General features: G+C 66.7%; 1 protein-coding gene across 1 annotated transcript; it reads right to left on the bottom strand.

Annotated features, from left to right (window-relative positions):
• Positions 1-985: 985 nt before the first annotated feature.
• On the bottom strand, positions 986-20,182 carry AATK (apoptosis associated tyrosine kinase). Its single transcript, XM_058675551.1, has 14 exons — positions 19,934-20,182; positions 9,645-9,778; positions 8,239-8,386; positions 6,765-6,844; positions 6,479-6,597; positions 6,279-6,366; positions 5,829-5,962; positions 5,231-5,315; positions 5,035-5,156; positions 4,170-4,319; positions 1,745-4,013; positions 1,530-1,656; positions 1,272-1,448; positions 986-1,102 (listed from the first exon to the last, which is right to left on the bottom strand). The coding sequence occupies exons 1-14, from the start codon at positions 19,986-19,988 to the stop codon at positions 1,074-1,076; spliced, it is 3,717 nt and encodes a 1,238-aa protein (XP_058531534.1). The 5' UTR covers positions 19,989-20,182; the 3' UTR covers positions 986-1,073.
• Between the last annotated feature and the right edge of the window lie 2,707 nt (positions 20,183-22,889).

Genomic DNA, 22,889 nt, shown 5'->3' with positions numbered 1-22,889 from the left:
GGCCTTGCTGAAGACAGAGGTGCCCACTTCACCAGGATTCCCCTACAAGTGCCCCCAGTGCGGGCAGTCAGAAGGGGGGACTCCGTCCGGGTCTCCCGCGTGGCTGCCTGGAGCATCCCCCACAGTTGCTGGTCATGGCGGGATGCATGGGGCACTGGCCCCTGTGTCTCCTCCATCCCTGAGCCTGGAAGAGCAGCAGGGGCCAGGGGTCCCCACTTCACCCTGCCGCCCGCAAGGCCAGATCTGGGCTGAGCCAGCAGACAGGGCAGCCAGGGCCAGGGAGCGGCTCCTCGCCCCCCCGCAAGACCCCGAGAGCGACCACACCGATCACCAAGGCCTTCTTAGCTTGATTTCTCTTTAAAAAACCAACAGAGGAGAACGAGAGAACCAGGGTGCAGCTGTAAACCTCACACGGGAAGAAGCAAACCCCGGCTGCCCCAAAGCGACAATAAAGGACGGCTCTTTGGCAACAGTGACGTGGCCGTCTGTGTCATTCATCCCGGCAACAGTGGCTACTACAAAAATACTCCCCCGTTGCCACCACGGGTGGGGTCCCACTCTGCCTCCCTCCCCCAGCCCTGCAGCAGAAGACCCCCTACCGAGGGGCACTGCTGGCTGGGCTGGGGAGCGGACCTGCCAGGGCACCTCTAGAACGGGGTCTTGGCAGCAGGGCTGCGGCCTGGACCCTCCCCAGCCGTCCTGGCTGCCAGCCTCGGCCCTGGCTCCGGCAGGAGGCAGGGGTGGGGCGGCCTGGAGGGGGTGCTGCAGGGCCAGCCGAGCCCACGCGACCTGAATGTCCTACACACGCACCCGGGAAGCCAGCTGGTTGGGCAGTGGCACTCTGCCTGAGGCCCAGCTGGCCAGCAGCAGTTGGGGTGGCCGGGGTCGCCCCTGACACCGCGTGCAGCCACCCGGGAGCACATGGCTTCCCCAGGGTCTGGTGGCAAACAGGGACATCTAGGACTTCTGGCCGGGCAGTGGTCTTGGGTCTGGAGGCCTGGTCACCGTCCTGGCTGCTGGCTGAGGCAGACAAGGTCAGGGCTCCCGTGACATCCACGGCGGAGCTGCCGGGCTCAGGCGTCCGTGGCACTGGCTGCAGGGCCTGCTCAGGGAGGAGCCCCATGAGTGGACTGGCCTGCCCTGCGACACCCACGCAGCGTCCCTCCCTCCAGCCAGCCAGGAGACCAGTCCTTGGCCGGGGGGTGGGAAGGAGCCACCTCACAGGTAGTGGCCAGGAGAGGAGGGCTGATGGCCCAACCCCACCACCTCACCTCCCACAGCCTGGGCGTCGGCGTCCGACACGTGTGTGATGGAGAAGCGGGAGGCGGGCGTGGGCAACACAGTGAAGCGTGACGCGGGCGCGGGCGCCGTGGCCGGGGTGGGTGCAGCAGGGGCCAGGGTGGCTTTGGCTGGCGTCAGTGGTAAGTCCTCCCGTTCAAACCCACCACCTACAACCCATGGTCACATGAGTGGAGGGGGCGCACCCAGCCCAGCTCCGCCCCTCTCCCTGAGGTCGCCGCCCCGCTCACCCTCGGCCGCAGGGGAGCCGTCTGAGGGGCGCGGCCGGCCGGGCGCCCTGGGGCTGCCCGCCAGGAACGTGGGGGGCTGCTCCTTGGCGCAGGGCGGGGGCTCCGCCGGGTCCCGGGCCGGGCTCTCCTGCAGGGGCCGCAGCAGCTGGTGGCTCGGGCGCCTGGCACGCCTCGGCCGCCCGCTCCCCCCGCACCCTGCGCCCCGCACAACCCACCTGGTCGAAGAGGTAGACTGTGACAGCGTCGAAGAAGGAGACAGCCTTCTTCTTGTGCTCCAGGCCATCGCGCAGGGCGCGGGACAGCAGGCCGGGGCCCTTGAGCAGGCCACGCAGGCTGTGCGCGCTCTGGCTCTCGGCCACCACCACGGGCACGGCGGCCACCTCTTCCTCGCTCTCCTCCTCCGGCTCCTGCACGCTGTAGCAGCGCAGCTCTTCATCCGACTCCTCGCTGTCCTCGCTGTCCTCCTCTTCCTCCTCCAGCGAGTGGCCCCCTGGAGTCGCTGGGGGGCCACCGGGCGAGGCCTGGCAGAGGGGATCCTCTGCGCGCTCCTGGGGGAACCCAGAAGGCTCCAGGCTGCTGCCTCCTGGCTTCAGCAAGGCCCCAGGGAGCAGGACGAGCCCCAGGCTTCTGGCTGGACCTGGGGTGTGGGGAGACCCTGGCTCCGGAGCAACTGCGGGCAGCCACACCTCAGCAGAGCCGGTGCCCTGCGCTGCCTCCTGGGGGCTGCCCAGGCCCCGCTCAGCCCCCGGGGAATGGACCTGCTGCTTCCCCAGGGCGGAAGGGGGGTCCGGCTCGGCGTCCAGGTCTGAGAAGTAGGCCGAGTCTCGGTAAGGGTTCTTCTCACGGAGGGCCCCCCGGGGAGTGGCCAGCAGCGTCTCAGGCCCCAGGCCTGGGCTCCCCAACTCCTGGCTGGCCTCCTGCGCCTCCTTCAGCAGGAACTCGGGGGACTCGTAGTTTTCCGTGTCGTAGCCACTGTCCAGCGCTCGCGGCTGCCCCCCAGGGGGCCCAGCAGCCAAGGGGCCGGCGGGCTCACAGCCACCCTCACTCTCTGCACATGGGAGGGCCAACGAGTCCTTGGGGTCCTGGGGCTGCCCGGCCAGCATCGTGGCTGGCTTCTCCCGCAGGCTGGGGGTGACAGCCTCGGTGGCCCTAGCTGCGGCATCCTCCTCATCACCGCTGGCCACCTCCAGCTCCGGGGGGCTGCAGCTGCTGTCCGGGGCCTGGCAGCAGGCCGCAGGGGTCGGGGAGCCGGGCAGGGCGTCCGGGGCGCCTGCTCCCTCCGAGGGGAGGGGTGCGCCCTCCTGGGAGGGGGAGGGGACAGAGGGCACGAGCAGTTGGGGTCCCCCAGAGCTCTCAGCCTCCTCGGCTAGCTGGGGCTCCGCCAGGTGGGCCTGCTGGCCGTCAGTACCCAGCCAGGCTGCCTCCGGCCAGGGGTCTATCCAGAGATGGGGGAGACCAAGGCAGCGACCTGGCCCTGGGCTGGGGCGAGCTGACTGCGGCCCAAGCAGGGGCTCCCTGGGGTCCTCCTGCTCAGGGGAAGCCCGTGGGCTCAGCTTTGGACTGGGGCAGCTGTCCGAAAAGCCGGGGTCCCAGGCCTCAGGGCCGCGGCTGCCGCTGTTGTTGTTAGCAGACACGTTGGAGCTCCAGTGTCCGCGCTGCGCCCTCCGCGCCTCCGCCGCGCCGGTCTCCTCTTCCTCGACGCCCGGGGACAGCCGCGCAGCCGAAGGGTCCTCCAGGAAGGGCGGGCAGAAGGCGACTGCGCCCCAGTCGGCGTCCTGGGCCGCGGGTCCGCCTGGTGAGGGCGAGCGTGGGCGGCAGGGCTCGGCCCGCGCGTTGCTCTGCGGGTCGCAGGGGCCCCAGGAGGCAGCGGCAGGCGCGGGGCCCAGCAGCGGCTCCACAGCCAGGGAGGCGCCGGCGCCCGAGTCCGAGTCCGAGTCCTGGGCGGTGCGCGGGCCCGGGACGCAGCCAGCACAGTCGGGGTCGTGGCCGGCGGCAGGCGCGGCCTCCTCCAGGCGGATAAAGTACTCGCTGCCCAGCGAGGGGCTGTGCGCGCTGAGCACGGGCACCACGCCGGGCGCGCCGTCCGGGGCGCACAGCTCCTGCAGGCGCGTAGCCCCGGGCGGCGCGAAGGTGTCTCCTGCGCCCCGGACGGCCTCCCACTTGTACTCGAAGTTGAGGCCACGGCTGGTCTCAGTCACGGTCAGGACGTCGTCGCCGTCCACGTGGAAGCCTTCACCCGCAAACTGTTCCAGTAGCGGGAAAGACGAGTTGGAGGCGGCCAGCTCCCCCGAGGCGCTGCCCAGCGCCGGCCCCGACCCCGACCCCGCGGAGCCCCCAACGGGCCGCAGGGAGCGCCAGCGCCGCTCGAACTCTTCTTCGGCCTCGGTGGCGCCCTTGGCGCACAGGTAGGCAAGCAGTAGGTGCACCTCCTCAGCCGTGGGCCGCTGCTCCGGCTGCAGCCAGCAAAACTGCATCACCTCATACCTGCGGGGAAGCTCCATGGGCGCCAGGCCGTGCGCAGAGGCACCCCCAGCCCGATCCGGAGCGCGGACACAGGGAAGGGTCCCTGATACCCAAAGGACGGGGCGGCTGGGGAGGCAGAGCACCCGGGCTCCCCCACCTTGACCCTGGGATCCTCACCAGCGGTCAGACAGGGTCAGCTGCAGCTGTGGCTTGGGTAGTTTGAGCTGCTGCTCCCGCACCGCGTAGGCCAGCACCTGCCGGTCCGAGTGATGGGGGTAGGGCTGAACGCCCAGCTCAAACAGCTCCCAGATGGTCACTCCCAGGGACCTGTGGGTATCAGCAGGGACAACTGCCTTGACACCTGCTGGGCCGCGGCTCGGCGCCCAGCCCTCCCCAAGGGCACCTGTCCCTTCACGAATAGACCACACGGCTCTGGCTGGACCCCAGCCCAGTCCCTCGACTGGCCTTGCACCAGGCAGGCCACACTGCATGCATGGGAGCTCCCCCGCCAGCTAGGCTAGGGCAGCAGGGCTATGGGACAAAGAACTCAGGACAGCCCACTCTGTACTGAGAGGACCTGGGCACAGCAGAGTGTTGCAGGGGACAAGGAAGCTTCGGGCCATGAAGGACACAGGGGCCATGGCTGCACTGCTGCCCCCAGGGGTCCCAGCCTGCGTGTGGTGAGGTGGGCAGGCTGGGAAGGGGTGCTCAGTGGCGAGAGGAGAGACAAGGCACAGCCAGAGGGGGCAGGCGGCAGGGGGCGGCCACGGCACGCTGAGCACGCATGCACAGGAGCGGGGACATCAATGCCAGCGTGAGAGTCCACACTGGCCTGCCTCTCTGCAGGCACAGATGGGGGTGAATGCATGAATGAGTGTCCACTTTGGGCCCAGCTCCGAGCCCAGGGCTCAGGGCTGCTGTCCTGGAAACGCCTCCCCCACTCCAGCCCTCACATCCACTCACAAAGGTGGCTTCATTCCCAGGCCTCCCCAGGGGGCACATGACACACCTGCCCCGGCCTGGCGTCCTTCCCGGCACTCACCACACATTGCTGGCTTTGGTCTGGCCCGCCACCAGCAGGTTGCCATGCACCTCATCCACCAGCTCGGGCGCGATCCAGCGCAGTGGCACCCACAGCTGGTCAGCTGTCACAAAGTAGTCTTCCTGCAGGTATGGGACACGGTCATGCTGGGCATCCGGCCGCTCCAGGTCCCCGGCCACCTGGCTACCGTACTCACCCGGTACTTGCAATGAGAAAGACCGTAGTCGCCGATTTTGGCCGTCAGGTCGGCTGTCAACAGGCAGTTGCGCAAGGCCAGGTCGCTGCAGGGGTGGCCAGCAGGGTCAGGGGTACAGGCCAGAGAAGGGGCCCTGCCCACCCCCGGACAGCAGCCTGGGTATCCGGTGGGGGCTGCCCACCTCGCACCCCTGCCAAGCCCTGGAACGTGTGCATCCGGAAGACAGGGTTCCTGACAGACCACCCATTGGGAGTGCTGATGGGCAGAGCATGCCCAGCCCCAAGGAGCCCACCCCTCCCTCCACTGGGACACCGTGACATCCCCTCCAAGCCCCTGGGGGCTCCACCTACAGAGCGCTTGGCTGGCGGGGGGCCCAGCCCTGGCCAGCAGGGGTGACGGGTGCGGCAGGCAGGTCAGGAGGCTGGTGGCCGCCCTCGCCAACAAAATCGCTGATGCTGGAGGTACTATGTCCCCACTCAGCACCAGGATGTTGCTGGGGCGGGCGGCCCTGGAGGCGTCACGCTCCGCCAGGCACCCTGGGCCAGGGCAGCAGCCCCCACACCCCAGTGGGCGCCTGTCAGGCGGGGGCGGGCCTCACCTGTGCACGTAGTTGTGGCGGTGCAGGTGCAGCAGCCCACAGGCCACCTCGCAGGCCATGCGCTGCAGGGTCAGGGCGTCGGGCGCCATCGACTCGCTCACCCGACAGCTCTGCAGGTAACCCTTGAGGTCACCCTGCAGGAGGAAGCGATGCTGGGAGGCCGCACTGTGGCCTGCCTCTCCCCTACCTCATCCCTGCATCCTCAGGGGTATCCTAGGGGACCCCACAGAACTGCAGGTCCACTCGCGGGTGGGAGGGCAGCAGGGAGCCCAAGGCTGCTGGGCAGAGGGCTGCCCCCACTGGGCTCCCTGAGCTGGCCAAGGGAGGCTGCATTCTGTCCTGCCAAGGTGGCCAGGGGCACCCTAGAGAGACCATCTGCGGGCACCAGAGCCCTGGAGGAGCGGCCTGAGCCCTGCGTGTGGGATCTGAGCCAGGCAGGGCCACACTCACCAGGGCACAGAACTCCATGACCAGCAGGTAGGGTGTCACCTCAGCGCACTGGGCCAGGCACTGGAGCAGGTTGCTGTGCTGCAGGGCCCTGCGAGAGCCACGGGCAGCCCCTGATGCTTGCAAGCCGCCCAGGGAAGGGGGCCCCACCACCCCATCCCACCACCCCATCCCACCACCAGGGCCCGCTGGGCGCCACCCACCTGTGGGGCTGGGCCTCCTCCAGGAACTGCACCTGTTCCTGCACGCTGGCGCTCACCTGCAGCTCCTTCACCACCACCTGGGTGCTGCTCACCCCCGAGTTCACCTCCCCCAGAAACACCTGCTGGGCAGCAGGGCCACCGTCACACCCACAGCCCCACAAGCAGGCGTGGCTCCACCCGCTCCGGCCACCAGCAGTGTCTGTGCGTCCATGCCGCCCGGCCCCTGGCTGGCCCTGCTTTCCCAGGCGTCCCGACTCCAACTTCCGACCCCAGCCAGGCCACACACCTTCCCGAACCAGCCGTGCCCAATCTCCTTCAGGTACAGCAGGCTATGCCGGCCCAGCTCCGTGGACTTGAGCAGTTGCACTATAATGGGGGACAAAGGGCTCAGGGGTCCAGCCCAGCCACCCCCACGTCCTCACCAGCCTCACCTGGTTTCCCCAGCACCAGAAGGGTGGCCAGGCTGGACCCCAAGACAGAGGCACCCGGAGGAGCTGCCATCCTGCCTGGGGTCTCCGGGCAGTGAGGCGGGCCAGGCCCAGGGCTGCCAGGAGGCAGAGGGACAAGCCAGGCCAGCAGCCACAGGACCTGGAGCAGGAGCCACCAGACCCACTGCGCTGGTGACGCCGGCAGCCAGTGAGGCTGGGGCCAGGGCGCCGGCAGGGCCCCCAGAAGCAGCCCGCCCCCCGCCCCCACAGCACCAGCCACCAAGAACGCCTTTGTTGGGGGCTGCTTGGCACAGCCCCGCACGGTGCACACTGGACCCATTCTCCCCCAGGCTGGGCTGAGTGAGGTCAGCGGGGGCTCAGGGCCAAGGGGCGGGGCCGGCTGTGCCCACTCACGCCCCTGCCCCAGGAATTCCGCACATTCTGCTCCCACGCCAGCTGCCCGCAGTGCCAGGGATGGGGGCGCAGTTCACTGGGACCCCAGGCTGCCCTGTCAGACCCAGAAAAGGCGCAGGGTCCTGGGCATCCTGGCAGCAGGAGGGGCAGGGCCTGGGACAGAGTGGTCCCTGTGCCCAGCTTCTGACCAACCCCCAGGGAGGTTCCAGTGCAGGCAACAGGGCCCCAGCGACAGGCCTCCAAGGGTCTGGGGTCCCAGCACACAAATGCCCCCGGCCAACCTTCAGTCCCCCAGGGTCAGCTCAGGGTGCCCACCCAGGACAGCAGAGCCCACCCGGCTGCCACGACCCCATCCCTGGCCAGCTGATCCTGCCCAGGGTAAGGGGTTACCCCTGTTCCAGACTCTACTGGTCAGGGGAGGGGTACAGGCCCGGGCCTGGGGCTCTGGGTGAGCTGTGCAGGTGACAAGTGTCTGGGGTAGTCCTGGCCATCCTGGGTTGGAGAGGCCAATGGGGAGGAGGGACAGATCGAAGCTGGAAGCCCTGAGACTCCGGGCAGGATGGGAGGAGGGTCCCCATTTACATCTGGTAGGTGGAACCCCAGGTTAGGGCCACTGGGGGACCTGGCAGGGAACAGACCCCCAGCCCAGGGAGCATTGGAAGGATACGGCCCGCACCTCCTGCCGCCCCCACCCCCACCCTAGCCCCAGTGCAAGAACGATTCCACAGTGGGCGGCACAATAGCGCCTGTGTCCAGCAGGCCTAGTGCCCCAGGGGGTGGGACCCCGAGGTCAGGCAGCCCGGCTCCCACACAGCCGCACACCAGGCCCCACCCGGCCCAGACACCGCCCCTCCATACAACAGCACCCCTAGGCCCACAAGCCTCCCAGCCCCACTGCCTTGCACGGCCTGGCCTCACCTGAGCGCCCAGGCTGCTTGGCCATGGGCAGGCAGAGCTCGGTGAGCGGAAGCACGTACACGTCGGGGCCACCCAGCGCCGCGGCGGCCGGGGAGCCCTGTGCCGAGCGCGCGGCCGCGGACTCCTCCCCGTCGGCATTCTCAAACTCCTGGGGCAGCGGGCATGGCATGAAACAGTAATGGAGATCCAGCACCAGCACCCCCTCCCTCCCCAGGGACGAGGTAGCGGGGCAGGGGGCTAGGGCTGGCTGCTGCACCAGGCTGGGACCACACTGCCCCCCAGAGCTGACAGCCCCCAGCCCCCAGGTCAGCCCCTGGGCCATGTCACTAAGCTTCCATCCACAACGCCCGTTGCCTAGGGCGGGAACTGCAGCTCAGAGGGGTCCAGGGGCTTGCAGGGGGGCTGCTGGCCCCAGGGGCCACCCCAGTGCACACACGGAGGGCACAGCGCCCCCTCCCCAGGGCCTCCAATCCCAGCTGCCGCCCGCCCCATCCCCATCTCGCACCTGGGCTAGGAGTGGGGCCTGGGCACCCACCAGCCCACTCAGGGTCAGGCCCTGGCCGCAGCCCTTCGTTACCTGACCATGTTGTCTAGGGGCCCGTGGGGAGCAGCCAGCCCAGCGGGCAAGCAGGCAGCACAGCGTGAACATGGAGCCAGCGCCAGCCCCTGCCCCCTGCCATGGAACTCCACAGGCGCCAGAATGTTCCAGAACCCATGTTTAGGCGGGTGTGGGGGGGAACCGGGAGGGCCTTTGAGTAGGGCCTTGTTCTCATGCGGCCCTTGGGAGGGGCTGCTGGCCCCATGGCCCCGCCCCACCCCCTGCGCCCCTGAAGCTGTGGCCTGGCCTCTGCACCTGCAGGTCAGACGCAAGGGCTGAGGGAAGGGAGGCCTGGGCAAGGCCCTCAGAGTCCCGTGCTGGGCTGCCTCGTAGGGTCTCCGGAGAGGGCAGAGGCCACACTTGGGGGGCTGGGACCCCCAACATCCTGGGATGAGGCAGGAAGACTGGGGCTTCTCATGCAGGGCAGAGGGCCCCCCAAAACAGAAGACAGGGCACCCCTCCTATGCTGACTGCCCCCCAGCACGGGAATCTGACCTCCACCCACAGTGGGTAAGAATGCCCAAGGGCTGGCACTCGGCTAAGCCACAGGAATGCGGCCCAGGGGCGGCATCCCTTTCCCCCACCCCCACGCCACTACCCCGTTCTGCTGGAAGCCAGGACACCGGATGGTCTCTGGGGCCCGTGGAGTGGGGGGCAGGGCTGCAGCAGATCTGGCGGGGGGGCTTCCTGGGAGGACTGAGGGGCCTCCAGGACAGTACTAAGCCCCCCAGGACAGCCCCCAGGACAGAGCTGAGTCCGCTGTGAAAGCCCCCCAGGAGGGGAGCCAGGCACTGCCCACAGCCCTCACCTTGAACCCGATGCCACCCTTCTTGCAGCACAGGCAGGCCAGCATGAGGACGATGACCGTGAAGAGCCCTGAGAAGGACACAGCCACCACGGCGAGCGAGGGCGACCAGGAGAGCTCGCCCAGCGGGCTGCTGTCTGTGGGAGAGGGGCCGTGAGCATGGCCGGCCTACACCCCGGCAGGTGCTCACACTGCCCACGCTCCTGCCCCTTCCCCCGAGCCGACCCACCCGGCTCCGCGAGCCTGACCATGTTAGCTACGACCTGGCCACTGGGTGCTCCAGGTTCACTCTGGGGAGATTGTGGAGCCTGCCCGACCCCAGTGACGGGGTCCACAGAGGCCGCTCTGAAAGGCCGGGAGCCAGGCACCCTGGCTCAAACTCTGCCTCTCCCAGCTCTACTCACCTGTGCCCCCACCTCGCGGTGGCTGCCGGGCTAGAAGCCGTAGGGGTGTCCCCAGTGGGCCCCCCATAATGTCCCCAGGGTGCCTCTGGGGCTGAGTCCCCCGACAGCTGCTGCTTCAGGTGCCCCCAGCACATCGGGCACCCCATATTCCACCACAGAGCCAGCGTCTGCCCCTCGTCTGGGCTCCCCAGCTCGGGCAAGTCTGACCTGCCAACTGCGGGAGCAAGGCCCGAGGTGGGGGGCTGCCCAGGATGATCCCCTGGCAGATGAGGGGTGCTAAAGCAAGGGCCCCACGCAGGCAAGTCTGGACATGCATGCTGGTATGTACATACACATATGACGTTCCAGACATACACACATGGCACACGTGTGTCCTGGTGGACTGCGGGCATGTCCATGTGGCACCTCCACCACGCACGCACTCTCCACCAATGCACTCACACCTCCTGGATGTGCCTGAGGCTACTGCCATGCCGTGGCGACCCAGCTGCTCCTTCCCGCACGGGACAGGCTGGCCGAGGGATGCCCGGACTGGCCTCTGGGACCCCAACCAAACGCAGCAGCAGTGGTGACCCCCTCCACCAGCAGGTCTGCTGACCACTGGCCAGGCCCTTGCAGTTCTGCACCTCAGAGGTGGGCAGGGAGAGCCTGGTTCCTGCAACCAGAGTCCCCAACCCTGCAGGCGCAGGCACACGTGCAAACAGGCTGCCCCAGACAGCAGCAGCTGAGAGCAAAACAGGCCTGGAACATTCCTGTTGGTACAAAGCGGGACTTGCGGGGGCCTCTCCGCCGGCCTGGGCACCAGGCCCCCCATGCTGCCCCCAGCTGCCTCAGTTGCAGTGTCTGGACCCTGGGAAGGCCTCAGCAGCTCTTGGTCCCAGCTTTGCCTCCTGGCACCCACAGGGGATGCTGGCCCATGGGGCAGTGTGTGGGTCTGAGGTTGGCAGCACCAGGAAAGACAGGAAGGTGACGGGGCACTTGGCCCACAGACACCAGGCTGGGGACACAGGCCATTCCACATGGGGGCCAGCTTGTCCCCCACGAAGCTGAGTGCCCCCAAGACCAGCCTCCACCCTCATTAGTCGGGGCTGGCCCAGTTGAAGCCAAGAACTGGGAACTCCTTCCAGTTTCCTGCATGACCTGGGCCACATCTGCTGCCCCCAGGCTGTGCCAGGACATGGACTTGGGGGGCGCAAGCAGGCACCCTGATATAGGACAAGAGTGCCGGCCACAGCCTGCCCCGGGTGGGGTTCCCCTCCTGTAAAAAGCTGCGTCTCAGTTCACCCCATCTGTGGGTGGGAGGCAGGAGCTTGGCATGGCAGAGTTAGTACCCCCAGTTCCCCCCGGTGACTGTGTTGCTTCACGTGGCTCGGGTGGCCCCGGGGCGACCCTTGTGGGGGGGTACCTGGAAGAGGAGAGCGGAGTGGGTTGAAGAAGGGGGAGGGGCCTGCGCCAAGCAGCCTCCTCCTGCACTGCTGGCAATGCGAGGTTTGCTGCTGGTATGGTCGCTCAGTGGTTGAAGCCAGCTCCTGCGACACAAACACCCAAGGTGGGCAGAGTCCCAGCTGCTCCACTTCCCATCCAGCTTGCGAACAGCCTGGGAAGGTAGCAGAGGATGGTCCAAGGTCTTGGGCCCGGGGCAGTCCTGTCCACCTGAGTGCCCCGGAAGGTCCCCAGTTGCTGGGGCAGGCAGGTCATCTGCACCCTTGCTCAGCGTAAAGCCCACATGAGTGGCTGCGGTGAGCTTCACCTCCACAAGGTGGCACTGCAGGGTTGTCCGCACCTGCAGCGAGCTGGCCAGCACCTCTGTAGGTGGGCTCACGGCGGCAGTGACCCTGCATCCACTCAAAGCCACCTGCTCAGGAGCACACAGCCTGGGCGCCCAGGGGTGGGGCATCCTGGCACACGGCCCTCCCGGCCCACACGCCCAGTGGATACCTGGCATGGCAGGAGGGGCCAAGGCGCCACCCCACCCACTGCCTGCTCCTGGACCCCAGGTCATTGCAGCCTTCCCAGGTCGCTTCACAGACCTGGACACTGAGGGTCCCCCTTCATGCCAGGACCCCACACTGTGGGCTGAGCCGTGAGCCTGCTGTGACCACCAGGGCGGGGGACCCCACCAGCCCCACACTGTCAGCCATATAGCAGGTACATCACCCATGGAGGCTGCAGGCCTGAGCCTGCCCCCTCACTTCCAGGGTGCTCCACATCATTCACTGGGCCTGGTCCCCCTCCAGGCAGCCCTTCCTCAAGACCCTGCTCCCCGACCCCAGCTCAAAGCTCCTGTGAGTCCCCTACCCCTGACTGCCTATGGCTGGCTCCAGCAAGCCCTACTAATACCCCACCATGGGACAGGAGGAACCGAAGAGACATACTGGCCAGACCCTGCTGCCCACACACACAGCCAGGCCACATCTGCCAGGCAGTCATGGGGCCAGCTCAGGGTACCGCCCCCAGCACCCTGGTTCAGGGCACCAACCTGCACCCCAGGGACCAGAGACCTAGCCCCAGGACAGGAAGCAGGCACCACGCCAGTCCAGTAGGGGGTGGGAGGAGTCACCCACAGCTGCTCCACCCTGGTGGCCCTAGGACTCACCCCTAGACCATATCCACCTCGCTCCATCCCCACACTCCGCCACGCCCTAGCAGGAGCCCCAGTATCTGACCAGCATGCTGGTCACATCCCGCCACCCCACCCAGCCTGGGTCAGCCACATTGCTGAGCCAGGGGTTCCCTGCTCCACTGCCAGGGACTTGCCAGGGCTGCGTCCACTCCCGAGCCCTCAGCTCCCCAGCCCCGGCTCTCCCCAGCAGATCAGCCCAGAACCATGTCTGGAGCTTCAGGGAGGCCAGCCCTGTGACCCGAGTCCCGGGGGCAAAGGTGTGCTCCCATCCAGAAGGTTGCTTCCCCAGCTGATGTTCTATGTGACCCCCAGCCCTGCATCCCTTCAGGGACCCCCAGGTCCATGAGCCCTCTCACCCTGCCTGCTGTTGGCACGTCAAGGACGAGGCGGCCCTGGGGCTGGGCAGGGGTCCGGCAGGACACCCAGGCAGAGGAGCAGCCACTTCCCACTGTTACCGCATGCTGGGGCATCAGAACAACATGGCGGGGACAGATGCCCACCGCAGCTCAAGCCAGTGCATGGCACTTCCTCCGAAGATCACCAGGAGGCTGGCATCACAGACCACAGGGGAGAGAACCAGAGAACAGATTTCTCTGTCTCTCCTTTCAGTAAATCCTCCTTTCCAATAAGAATAAATAATGTTCAAAAAAAAGTAAAAATAAACAATACATAAGACCCTAACACATAGGCCGGCAGACAGCAGGACTTCTCCCAAGGACACATGCGGCTCCTGCCACAGAGAAATGCAAGTTACACTACAAAGCCCAGTGGCCAGGCTGCGGAAGCTTCTAGAAGCTGACAGCTAGCTCTCCTGCGGGCTTCTGCTGTAGCAGATCTGGACAGACCGCTGCCTTTTGACAGCCATCTGGGGGTAAAATGAGGCCATGTCCCACGTTGGCACACCTGTGTTCCACACAGCAGCCACCTGGCTCACAGGAGGCCAGGCCCCGCAGAGCTGCCTCCCAGGCAGTGCTGGTACCCCGGGATCTGTTGTCCACCGTCCCCTGGGCCACATGCTCCCAGGAGAATTGGCTCCCTTGGCTAAACCACATGGACGGCAGGTGGACAGAGGGCAGGGCAACCAGCATGGCGGCTGCTCAGGGTCCTGCTCAGGCACGACCAAGCTGGGCCCACAGGGCACACTATGTCCCAACCCTTCCTCCCTGCTCCACTCTGGCGATGCCCGCGGAGGTCCAGCGGCCTGCCACCATCTCGCTCCTCACCTGCCCGTAAGGACAGGGAGCACACCCCATCAGAATCCTGGGGTGCCCCAGGGTCGTCTCCTTTCCCCAAACCTGTGCCGGCCCTGTGAGCCCCGCTGCCAGCAGGGGATGCCCACAGGGGCACCCTCGGAAGGAACAAGCTATGCAGGAAGGGAGCCGGAGGAGGGGGTCGAGGCGACCACTCGGTGGACAGTGTCAAAAGTCAGTTTGGGAGGCCCACTGCCGTCACCAACAGCCCCCCCGCCGCCAGAGGCCTCAGCATCGCCCCACCCCACACAGGGGACACCAGGCTAATAAGGGGTGACCTCCCCACCGCTCAGATGTGACTGTGGCTGTTGCGGCAGACTGGGCATGACTGAAGTGACAGGCCAGGGCCACGGTCGCCACATCAGCTCGTGCTGGGACCCTGGGCTGTGGGCGTCACCTCCATCTGCAGCAGAGCCTGAGCGGGGAGGCCAAGGCTGGCCCCTGGGGGAGGCTCCTACACACACTGTGCACACACACACACACACACACACACACACGTGAGCCACACCACCCTGGCTCTTCTGCCCAGAGCCCAGGACTCCCCCATCCGGCCACTCCACAACCCAGGACAGAGAAATGTAGCCTTCACAACACGACAAGGGTCCCAGGCTGGGCCGGTCCCAGCAGCGTCCAAGAGGCCCCCTTGCCCCAATGCCCCAGGGCCCAAGTGCAGGTGGCAGTGCCCAAGCTGCCATGCCATGCAGCCAGCAGGCATAGAGAACAGTGCTAGAAGACTCTCCCCAGTCCAGGATGGACACCAAGGGGCACTCTGAGGTGGGCCAGCCAGTCACCCACAGGCAGCTGGGCACGACCCAGCGAGCCCCCACGCCTGTTATGCCCCTGACACCCAGCAACCATATCCGTGGAAAACAGGGCACACCCTCCTGGCAGGAGGCGGGCACAGCCTGGCAATGAGAAGCCCTTGTGGCTGCAGGAGGCCCAGGAGAGACCCCATCGCGAGGGGTCAGGGACAGGTAGGAAGCACTGACCCTAATGGGGGAGGCCACAGCCCCAGGAAGCCTCCTGCGGCCTGACACGCCTCCATGGACAGCAGGGAAAACGGGGCTGCTTCAAGTTTCAGGGCTCCCACTGGCCAAGAAAACGTGCCAACCTCATGGGCTCAAGCTGCTGGAAACAGCCGGGTTCTTCATGGGGCAGGGCCCAGGCAAGGGAGAGGGCGTGGCCCAGGTGAGGGGCGTGGCAGGGGAGGTGCCAGTCTGCCCCCAGGACTCTGAGACAGGGTTGTGCCTACCGTCAACCCCCCCGCAGATGCAGGGACCCCAGCCTCTCGCTCCCAGGCCAGCCCCTGACCCCCCCAGCCTCACCAACAGCTTCTCACTTGGTGTGGATGCCCCACCCCATGTGCAGGGGCACCAGCGGGCACAGCTTCACCAGGCTGGTCGTGCGGGCAGTACAACCAAACCCCACCATGAGGTGGCCAGGGAACGGAGGGTCTGGCAGCTCCCCTCCCTCCCCTGTGACAGGCACCTGCCCGGGGCTGTGCCACGCCCTTCCTCTTCCTAGCAGTGTCCACCTGGCCCTGCAACCACAGCTCTCCCTGCATCCCACAGTGGAGAGGGGCCTCTGTCCCCAGGAAACCCCACATACCGGGCTCCAGTGGTCGCTCCTGCAGTGCACCTTCTCGGGGCACCCTCAGAGGCCCCCAGCCCAGGGCCTGGCTCCGTGGGAAGAAGGCCGGGGACTCCGTGTGACGCCACCTCCTGGGACGGCCCTGGGGCCTGGGAACTGGCTCAAGCCCCACGTACAGCCACTGTCCTCATTTCCTCTGCTGGCTTCCTCTGTGGGGGTGGGGAGGCCGCGGCTGCCTCGCCTGCCTGCTGGTTCCTCCACAAGGAGGCGGGTTCCCAGGACCAGCTGCAGCGCCATGCAGGGCTCTCTCCACCCAGGGAGTGTGTGGGGCCCAGCAGCCCCTGGACAGCCAGCCAGGGTCCCAGCAGCGTGTGCCCAAGGCCTCAGCCCTGCTCCTGGGAAGTGCTGTGGCTGGGAACAGTGGCCCAGCGCCTGCTATCCGGGACCTGATCTGCAGTCTGGGGGAACACCCCTCATCATGGCCTGGCCCAGCAGGCATTCTAAGGTGCAGCTACATATGCTGCCCTTTTCTGCTGCAGACGCCTCCAAGGAGGGTGTGTGGCAGCTGAGGCTAAGCTAGACCAATGGAGGCCGTGGCCAGTGGGTCCCAGGCCAGGCTGCCACCTGGGGCGCCCACGGAAGGAGGCCCCAAGGGCCAGGCCAGAGGACCTCCCGTATGTCCTGGGTCCCAGGGCCTCCTGGCCTCCACGGCTGCCCAACTCTACGTCAACGCCCTGTCCTCTCTTCCCAGGAAGGTGGCTGCTGGACCTCAGGGTGGCAGCCTGTGAGGCCTCATCTAGACAGCTGCTGCTTCTGACGGGCCCTTCGGGCTCTGGGAAGAGCACCACTCAGCCCCAGCCTGGCTCCAGCAGTGCCCGGGCTGTCCAGAGCTGTTCAGCCTCCGTCCCTCGGCCACAGGGGGGCAGCTGCAGTCCTGGGCCCTGTGACACCTCGGGAGGGCAGCGCCACCACGCTCCACATCAGAGCAGGGCCAGCCAACATCGGACGCTCACCCGAGGTCATCCACGCGGACCACACCCAGGGAGGTCACCTGGGTTCATTCTCCCCCGAGGGGGAGGGTCGGGCATGGTGACTCAGGTGGTACTCCTGGGGACAGAGCTGTGGCAGGTGGAACCTTCTGGCATGTTCCTTACAGTGCAGTGGCTGCAGGCCCAGCCCGGGCAGCCACGTTTCAGCTCTGCCTCACGCAGGGCACCCAAGCATGGCTCCAGGCTGGGTGAGGCCCAGGAAGCATCCGAGCTCAGGCACTGGCGATCAGAAGGGGTCAGCAGGCAGGAGGAAGCGGGTGACCCCACACCCACTCCAAGAGAGTATTCCGCAGGGAGCCAACTGCCCAGGCAAGGCAGCATGTGTACCCTGCTGACCTGCATGTAAACGCAAACGTCACATTCACACATGTGTGAGGGGTGGAGCCTGTGTCTGTGTGTCACGTTACATGTGTGAGGGGTGGAACCTGTGTCTGTGTGTCACATCACATGTGTGAGGGGTGGAGCCTGTGAGTGTCTGTGTGTCACATGTGTGAGGGGTGGAGCCTGTGAGTGTCTGTGTGTCACATGTGTGAGGGGTGGAGCCTGTGAGTGTGTGTCATGTTACATGTGTGAGGGGTGGAGCCTGTGAGTGTGTGTCATGTTACATGTGTGAGGGGTGGAGCCTGTGAGTGTGTGTCACATGTGTGAGGGGTGGAGCCTGTGAGTGTGTGTCACATTACATGTGTGAGGGGTGGAATGTGTGACTATACATGTGTCACATACATGTGTGAAGTGTGGGTGTGCAATGTATTACTGTGACATACACACGTGTGTGGGGTGTGGAGTGTCTGCACGTGTGAACCCGTGCAGATACAGGCATGTTACACATGTGTGAGGGGTGTGGAGTGTCTGCATGTGTGGACCTGTACAGGTACAGGCATGTTACACACATGTGAGGGGTGTGGGTGTCTGTACGTGTTGACTTGCGCAGGTACAGGCATGTTACACACGTGTGTGGGGCATGGAGTGTCTGCAGGTATGGACCCATGCAGATACAAGCGTGTTACACACATGTGAGGGGCATAGTGTCTGCAGGTGTGGATCTGTGCAGGTACAGGCGTGTTACACACGTGTGGGGCGTGGAGTGTCTGCACGTGTGGACCTGTACAGGTACATGTGTGTTACACACGTGTGAGGGGCGTGGAGTGTTTGTATGTGTTGACTTGTACATGTACAGGCATGTTACACATGTGAGGGTGTGAGTGCACGTGTTGACTTGTACAGATGTGTTACACACGTGTGTGGGGCGTGGAGTGTGATGAAACATCCGCCCCCGGGAGGATGCAGGGAGTGACCTCAGTGACCCTGGCCAGTGGAGGGCTGACCGCTTGCTCCCAGTGGGGCCACAGCTGCCACACCTTCTCAGTCTGACCGTCTTGCCTGCCCCCCAGGGGAGCTAAGGAGCCAAGCGGGGGGCAGGGCTACCTGTGGTTGTACCCCTCCCCCACTTGCCAGGCGAACCCTTGTGCCCAAAGGCCTGAGCTGCTTGTGCCCCTGGCCACCCCGCAGTCCTTGGTTGTGCTGGGGCGGTCATGCCACTGAAGGCTACAGTGGGCAGTAGCAGCTATGAAGGCCCCCTGGGACCACCCAGGCCTGCCCCGGCCCCTCAGGCCCCTGAGCACAGCCTTGTGCCTGGAGCCCCAAGCCTCCTCCCCCAGCCTGTTCCTCCACAGTCACCCAGACATATGGCTTCATGTCCTCAGGGTGGGACTCAGGAGCCCAGCTGGCCTCACGTCCTCACCACAGGACCAAGTACTCAGGCTGGGCTGGGGACCCCGGGCAGCGGGCATGGGGACAGGAGCCCAAGGACTGGGCCAGCGGGCCCAGCTCCACGCTGCATACCCCAGGTCCGAGATGTGGCTGCCAGGAACCCAGCCTACAGGTTAGGAAAGCAAGGCAGATTGTCAGAGAGCAGCACACGGGGCAGTCGGATGACTGCCACCCACGGCACTCCCATAGCCAGTGTCTCCGCACCCACCATGGCCGGCCAGCAGCCAACAGCTCCAGGCCACCCCAACCCATGCCCCAGTCTCCACCCTCTTCGCTCTGCCACCTGCCCCTCTGAGCACAGTGGGACAGAGCCTGGCAGCTGTGCCAGGGCACTGACCCAGGCCTGCTATCAGCCAGCGTGGACACCAGCCCCCGACCCTCACCGGGCACCGTCCCCTCATTTCCCAGAGGTGGAACACAGGCCACTCCAGAGTCCAGAGGGTCCTCCTGCCCTCCCGCCCGCACCCTCCTGGCAGGTGGGCAGCCCTGGGGTGCCCACAGAGCCCAGCAGCCTCTCCAACTGACAACTTTTTCCCTTTTAAGTCATTGAACTGACAACATTGTAATTACACTGATGCAGCTCTCCCCACAGGAGGCCACAGAACTGGCTCCCCAGGGGCAGGCAGGCCAAGGGGCTCATCAAACCACAGGGCTAGCATGGAGCCCTCGGGCAGCGGGCAGAGGACTCTGTCCAGTGGACTGCCCATCAACACAGGGTCCCAAGAGGCAGGACAGAGACCCTGGGCACAGGGACTGGGCAGTACCCCCACCTGGACACCTCTGTGTGCTGCCCTGGGCCTGGCCGGTTACCAGTGACCTGGGTGGCCACCCCAGAAAGTCACTTCTGTGCCGGAGCCCCTCAGCCCTGCCACCAGGCTTCCCACCAGCCCCTTTCCCCAGCACGTGCCTTCAGAGCCGGCTTGCCAACATCACTCAGGGCCCAGCTTCGTTTGGGCTACACCATGCCGTGCCCAAGTACCCAGGGGCGCGCAAAGAAACGTGGGTAGACACCAGGTGCCTGGGCAGGGGCTTCACCTGCCACTGGGTCGCAGCTGGAGAAGGTGGCAGGAAGCAGCCCGCACCTCCCACTGCCGCAGCCCCCGGCCCACCATGGCCAGACGCCACTGCCGCTCCCTCAGGGCCACTGCGGCCTCGGCCACGGTGCAGGGTTCTGGACACCCACGCAGGCCCCTCTCTTCCCGGTCTCTAACCCAACTCCCAGATGGGCTGAGGGGGCCAGGCAGGGCTCCCCTCCCAGGCCAAGGCCATGGGCCAGTGAGAAAGACACCCTGGCGGCCCCAGCCTCAGGAGCCCCCATCCCCCAGAGGGCCCGAGTCCCCACGACCTCGTTCCCCTGGACCCCTGGGGCGCCCGTTACCTGCCCGGCCGCGTCCACGGAGCCCCAGGGGCCGCGCCGAGGCCTGCGCGCCGGGCGGACGCGGGGCCTCCAGGCGGTCCTGCCGCGAGCCCGGACTCTGGCTGCGCGCTCGGCGCGGGGCGGGGAAGGGTTAATGTCGGCGCACACCCGGAGCAGGCGCCCGGCCGCGCCAGGTCCGCAGTGGGGAGGCAGGTGGGGGGGAGGCGCGCGGGCGCGGCGCGGACTCACCGGGGTCCAAGTGGGAGCTGAAAGCGAAGCTGGGGTTGAAGAAGGGCGACGACATGGCCGGGGCCAGCAGCGCAGGGGGCGCCGTGGGCGCTGCGCTCAGGACGCCCGCGGCCCCGGCCGGCCCATCGCCCGGCGCCGCCGCCACCGCAGGTGCGGAGCGCGCCGGCCCCGCGCCCCCAGCCTCCGCCGCAGCGCGGGCGCTCCGAGGGGGCGGCGACAGGCGCGGGCTCCGGCTGGGGCGGGCGCGCGCGCGGGGCACGAGGCTGGGGGTGTCCGGGGCCGGGGGAAGGAGGGGGTACGCAGCGGGAGCGGGGCGGCCTGGAGCTGCGGGGCGGGCCCGAGGGCAGAGCCGGCAGTGAAGCGCCGAGGACAGGTTGGCGGGGGCAGGGGCTTGGGGGTGAGAGGGACGCGGGGGCGGCGCCAGAGGCTCTGAGGCGGCCGGAGGATGCGGTGGGGACGCGGAGGCCTGGGTCGGGGAGGCGCGGACACAGACACCAGCGGCCCTGGCGGGGTGCACGGCTTAGGCCTCGGAGGCGCCTGGGGTGGTGGTCCCCGCGCGCGCTCTGGGCGGAACCTGCGCTCGGGGTGCGGGGTTCTTCCCGCAGACGCCGCCTGCGCCCGCTGACCGGCCCGGCCCCTCCCGCACCCTTGGGCAGCGCCATCTTGCGTCGTCGTTGCGCCGGAGCCGGGAGCCCGGCGGGGCTGGCGCGGGCCGGACAGGGGTCCGCGCAGCCTTGGGGAGCCAGGGCTGGGTGTGCGAGGGCAGGACCTGGGCCCAGCTGGAAGGCGGGGCAGGGCAAGGGCTCCTAGGCACACCGAGCAGGGTGCATGGAACCCCAGGAAAGCGGGTTGGAGGAAGGGCTCCCTGCCCCACTGCAGGCCGTTTCCGGGCAGCACTCAGGCCCTAGGGGGCCTTGCCCCAGCGCGGCTTAGGGAGGCATCCAGAACCTTCCTCCTGGCTGCTTGGAGGGCTTCCGCCGGCACACTGAGGAGGCAGAAGCTGGAGCTCCAGGCATGGCGGGCCCAGGCCCATCCTCTGCACCTGCTGGCAGCCTGGGGTGCAGGAACCCTGCAACCGGAGAGACATGTGGGCGTCGCCCCCCTAAGCCAGCCAAAAGGCTGACTGTGCTCTGGAACGGGGAGGGGCCTGTCCAGACCTCCCACGCGTGCGCACATGTACAACAGCCAGGCCAGGTCCCACCCTGTTCTGTCTGTGCAACTTCACAGAGCCCACAGGGCCGACCCCCAGGGCCTCCTAACTGGGAGCAGCAGGTGGGTGAGGATGGCTCCTGGCCCTGAGGGCCATGAGGGTCGCAGCCTCAGGGCCAGCCCTGTGTTTTGCCAACAGAGGCCTGAGGAATGGACTGACCAGCACCCATTGGGCCCTGGGTGCTCATTCACAGTGACACGTTATGTGTCACAGGCCAGAGTTCAGCAGTGGCCACTGCAGGGCCCTGTGGTATCCTGGTTGCCCCACATGCCCCAGGGTGTTGCCAAGCCGGGAGCCAGGCTGGACATGCGTGCTGGGTTGCACTGAGACGAAGAACAGAATGGATCCAGGGGGTGGGGGTCTAGCTGCAGTGAGGGTCCCAAGAGCGAGGGGCAGCGTTTGGAAGACCCTGCGGTCACAGCCATCTGTCCCTTGGCAGACAAGCCCATCAGCCAGACACACGTTACTGGGCCACCAGCAGGACACAGCCTTGTGCACGCAGCAGGCACACACACTGGACACATGGCACAGTGGCCCTGCTTGTGGGCCTGGGGGTTGGGAGTGCAGCTGTCGGTCGGGCTGGTCTGGGGCTGTGCTGGGCACACAGCACCCTAAAATAACAGTGAACCCTGTCTCAATAAAGTGAACCCCATGGCTCTCATCACAGACACTCTAGCGCAGTGTTTGTAGTTTGTTTATTCCTCCGGATGGCTGTAAACGCCTGGGCGGGGCCAGCTGAAGCTGGGCGCTGCGCCCAGGACTCGCACACGAGGGGGACCCCGGCACGTGGAGTGCCCCTGTGACACCACACCAAGTGCCCTCTGCAAGCCAACGTACCACATTCATTCAGAAATCCACTGCGAGCAAAATGTGCCCATGCCAGGTTAAGGCAGCGGTGGAAACGGGCTGGGGCAAGGAGCCTGGCCTGCCATGGTCCCCTGGGTGGGGGGCCGGCTCCAACCTTGTCCTCCTCCCCAATGCCTCAGGCTGAGGTTACCATCAAGGAGGCTCACTTGGGGCTTGCCCGGGGCAGCGGCCATCAACTGCTGCCCCTTTAGGGCAGGGCCGGGCCAGGCCAGCTAGCCAGGGCATCTAGTGCTGTCCCATTGAGCTAGGACTTGTGGCTGCTGCCCTGTCGCCATGGGGGATCTGGCAGCATTGGCACATTCACTTCACCTGGCCAGCACCTCCGTGGGCCTCTCACACGTTACAGCCTCATGGCACAGGCGCTCCTGGCACACACAGACCATACCGTGGTGATGTCCATGCCGCCTGCAGGGGACAGGGCTGGGAGGCGTCGGGTACCCTTGGCGAGCTTGGGGGCAAACTCCCTAGCAAAGGGCTCAGCAGGATCCAGAGGTGGCCATGCGCCTGGCCAGCTCCCGGGAGGAAGCCATGCGACAAGCTGCAGCCAGGGACTCCCCGCTAGGTGAAGCTCCCAGAGCAGGGTCTAGAGCACAGAGGCCTGTCCCCAGCCCGTGTATCTCTAAGTCAGAGAGAGAGCGCTCTGATTGTGGCTCACTCCCCAGGTGGCCGCACTGGCCAGCGCTGTGCTAGGCCCAAGCTTGGGGACACCTGCACCCCATGTGGAATACCAGGCTTCACGCCCCCCAACCCCAGTCCCTGCTGCCACACCTGGGGAGGGCGCAGTCTTGATCTGCCACCCACGGGGGACCAGGTGTGGGTCCAGGCTCCTGGCTCCGCCCTGGCCGCTGTAGGGCTTGGGGAAATGTGTCTGACAGACTT

Source organism: Ochotona princeps, chromosome 17 (assembly GCF_030435755.1).
Source record: "Ochotona princeps isolate mOchPri1 chromosome 17, mOchPri1.hap1, whole genome shotgun sequence".
Lineage (NCBI taxonomy): Eukaryota > Metazoa > Chordata > Mammalia > Lagomorpha > Ochotonidae > Ochotona > Ochotona princeps.
This window is presented reverse-complemented; position numbering and strand designations above follow the sequence as displayed.

Excerpts from the sequence above, each read along its gene's own strand:
- AATK (XM_058675551.1), bottom strand. The coding sequence starts at position 19,988 with ATGTCGTCGCCCTTCTTCAACCCCAGCTTCGCTTTCAGCTCCCACTTG. Across the intron at positions 9,779-19,933 it reads CAGCTCCCACTTGGACCCCG|ACAGCAGCCCGCTGGGCGAG; the intron begins GTGAGTCCGCGC and ends CCTCTCCCACAG. Across the intron at positions 8,387-9,644 it reads AGGGTGGCATCGGGTTCAAG|GAGTTTGAGAATGCCGACGG; the intron begins GTGAGGGCTGTG and ends CCGCTGCCCCAG.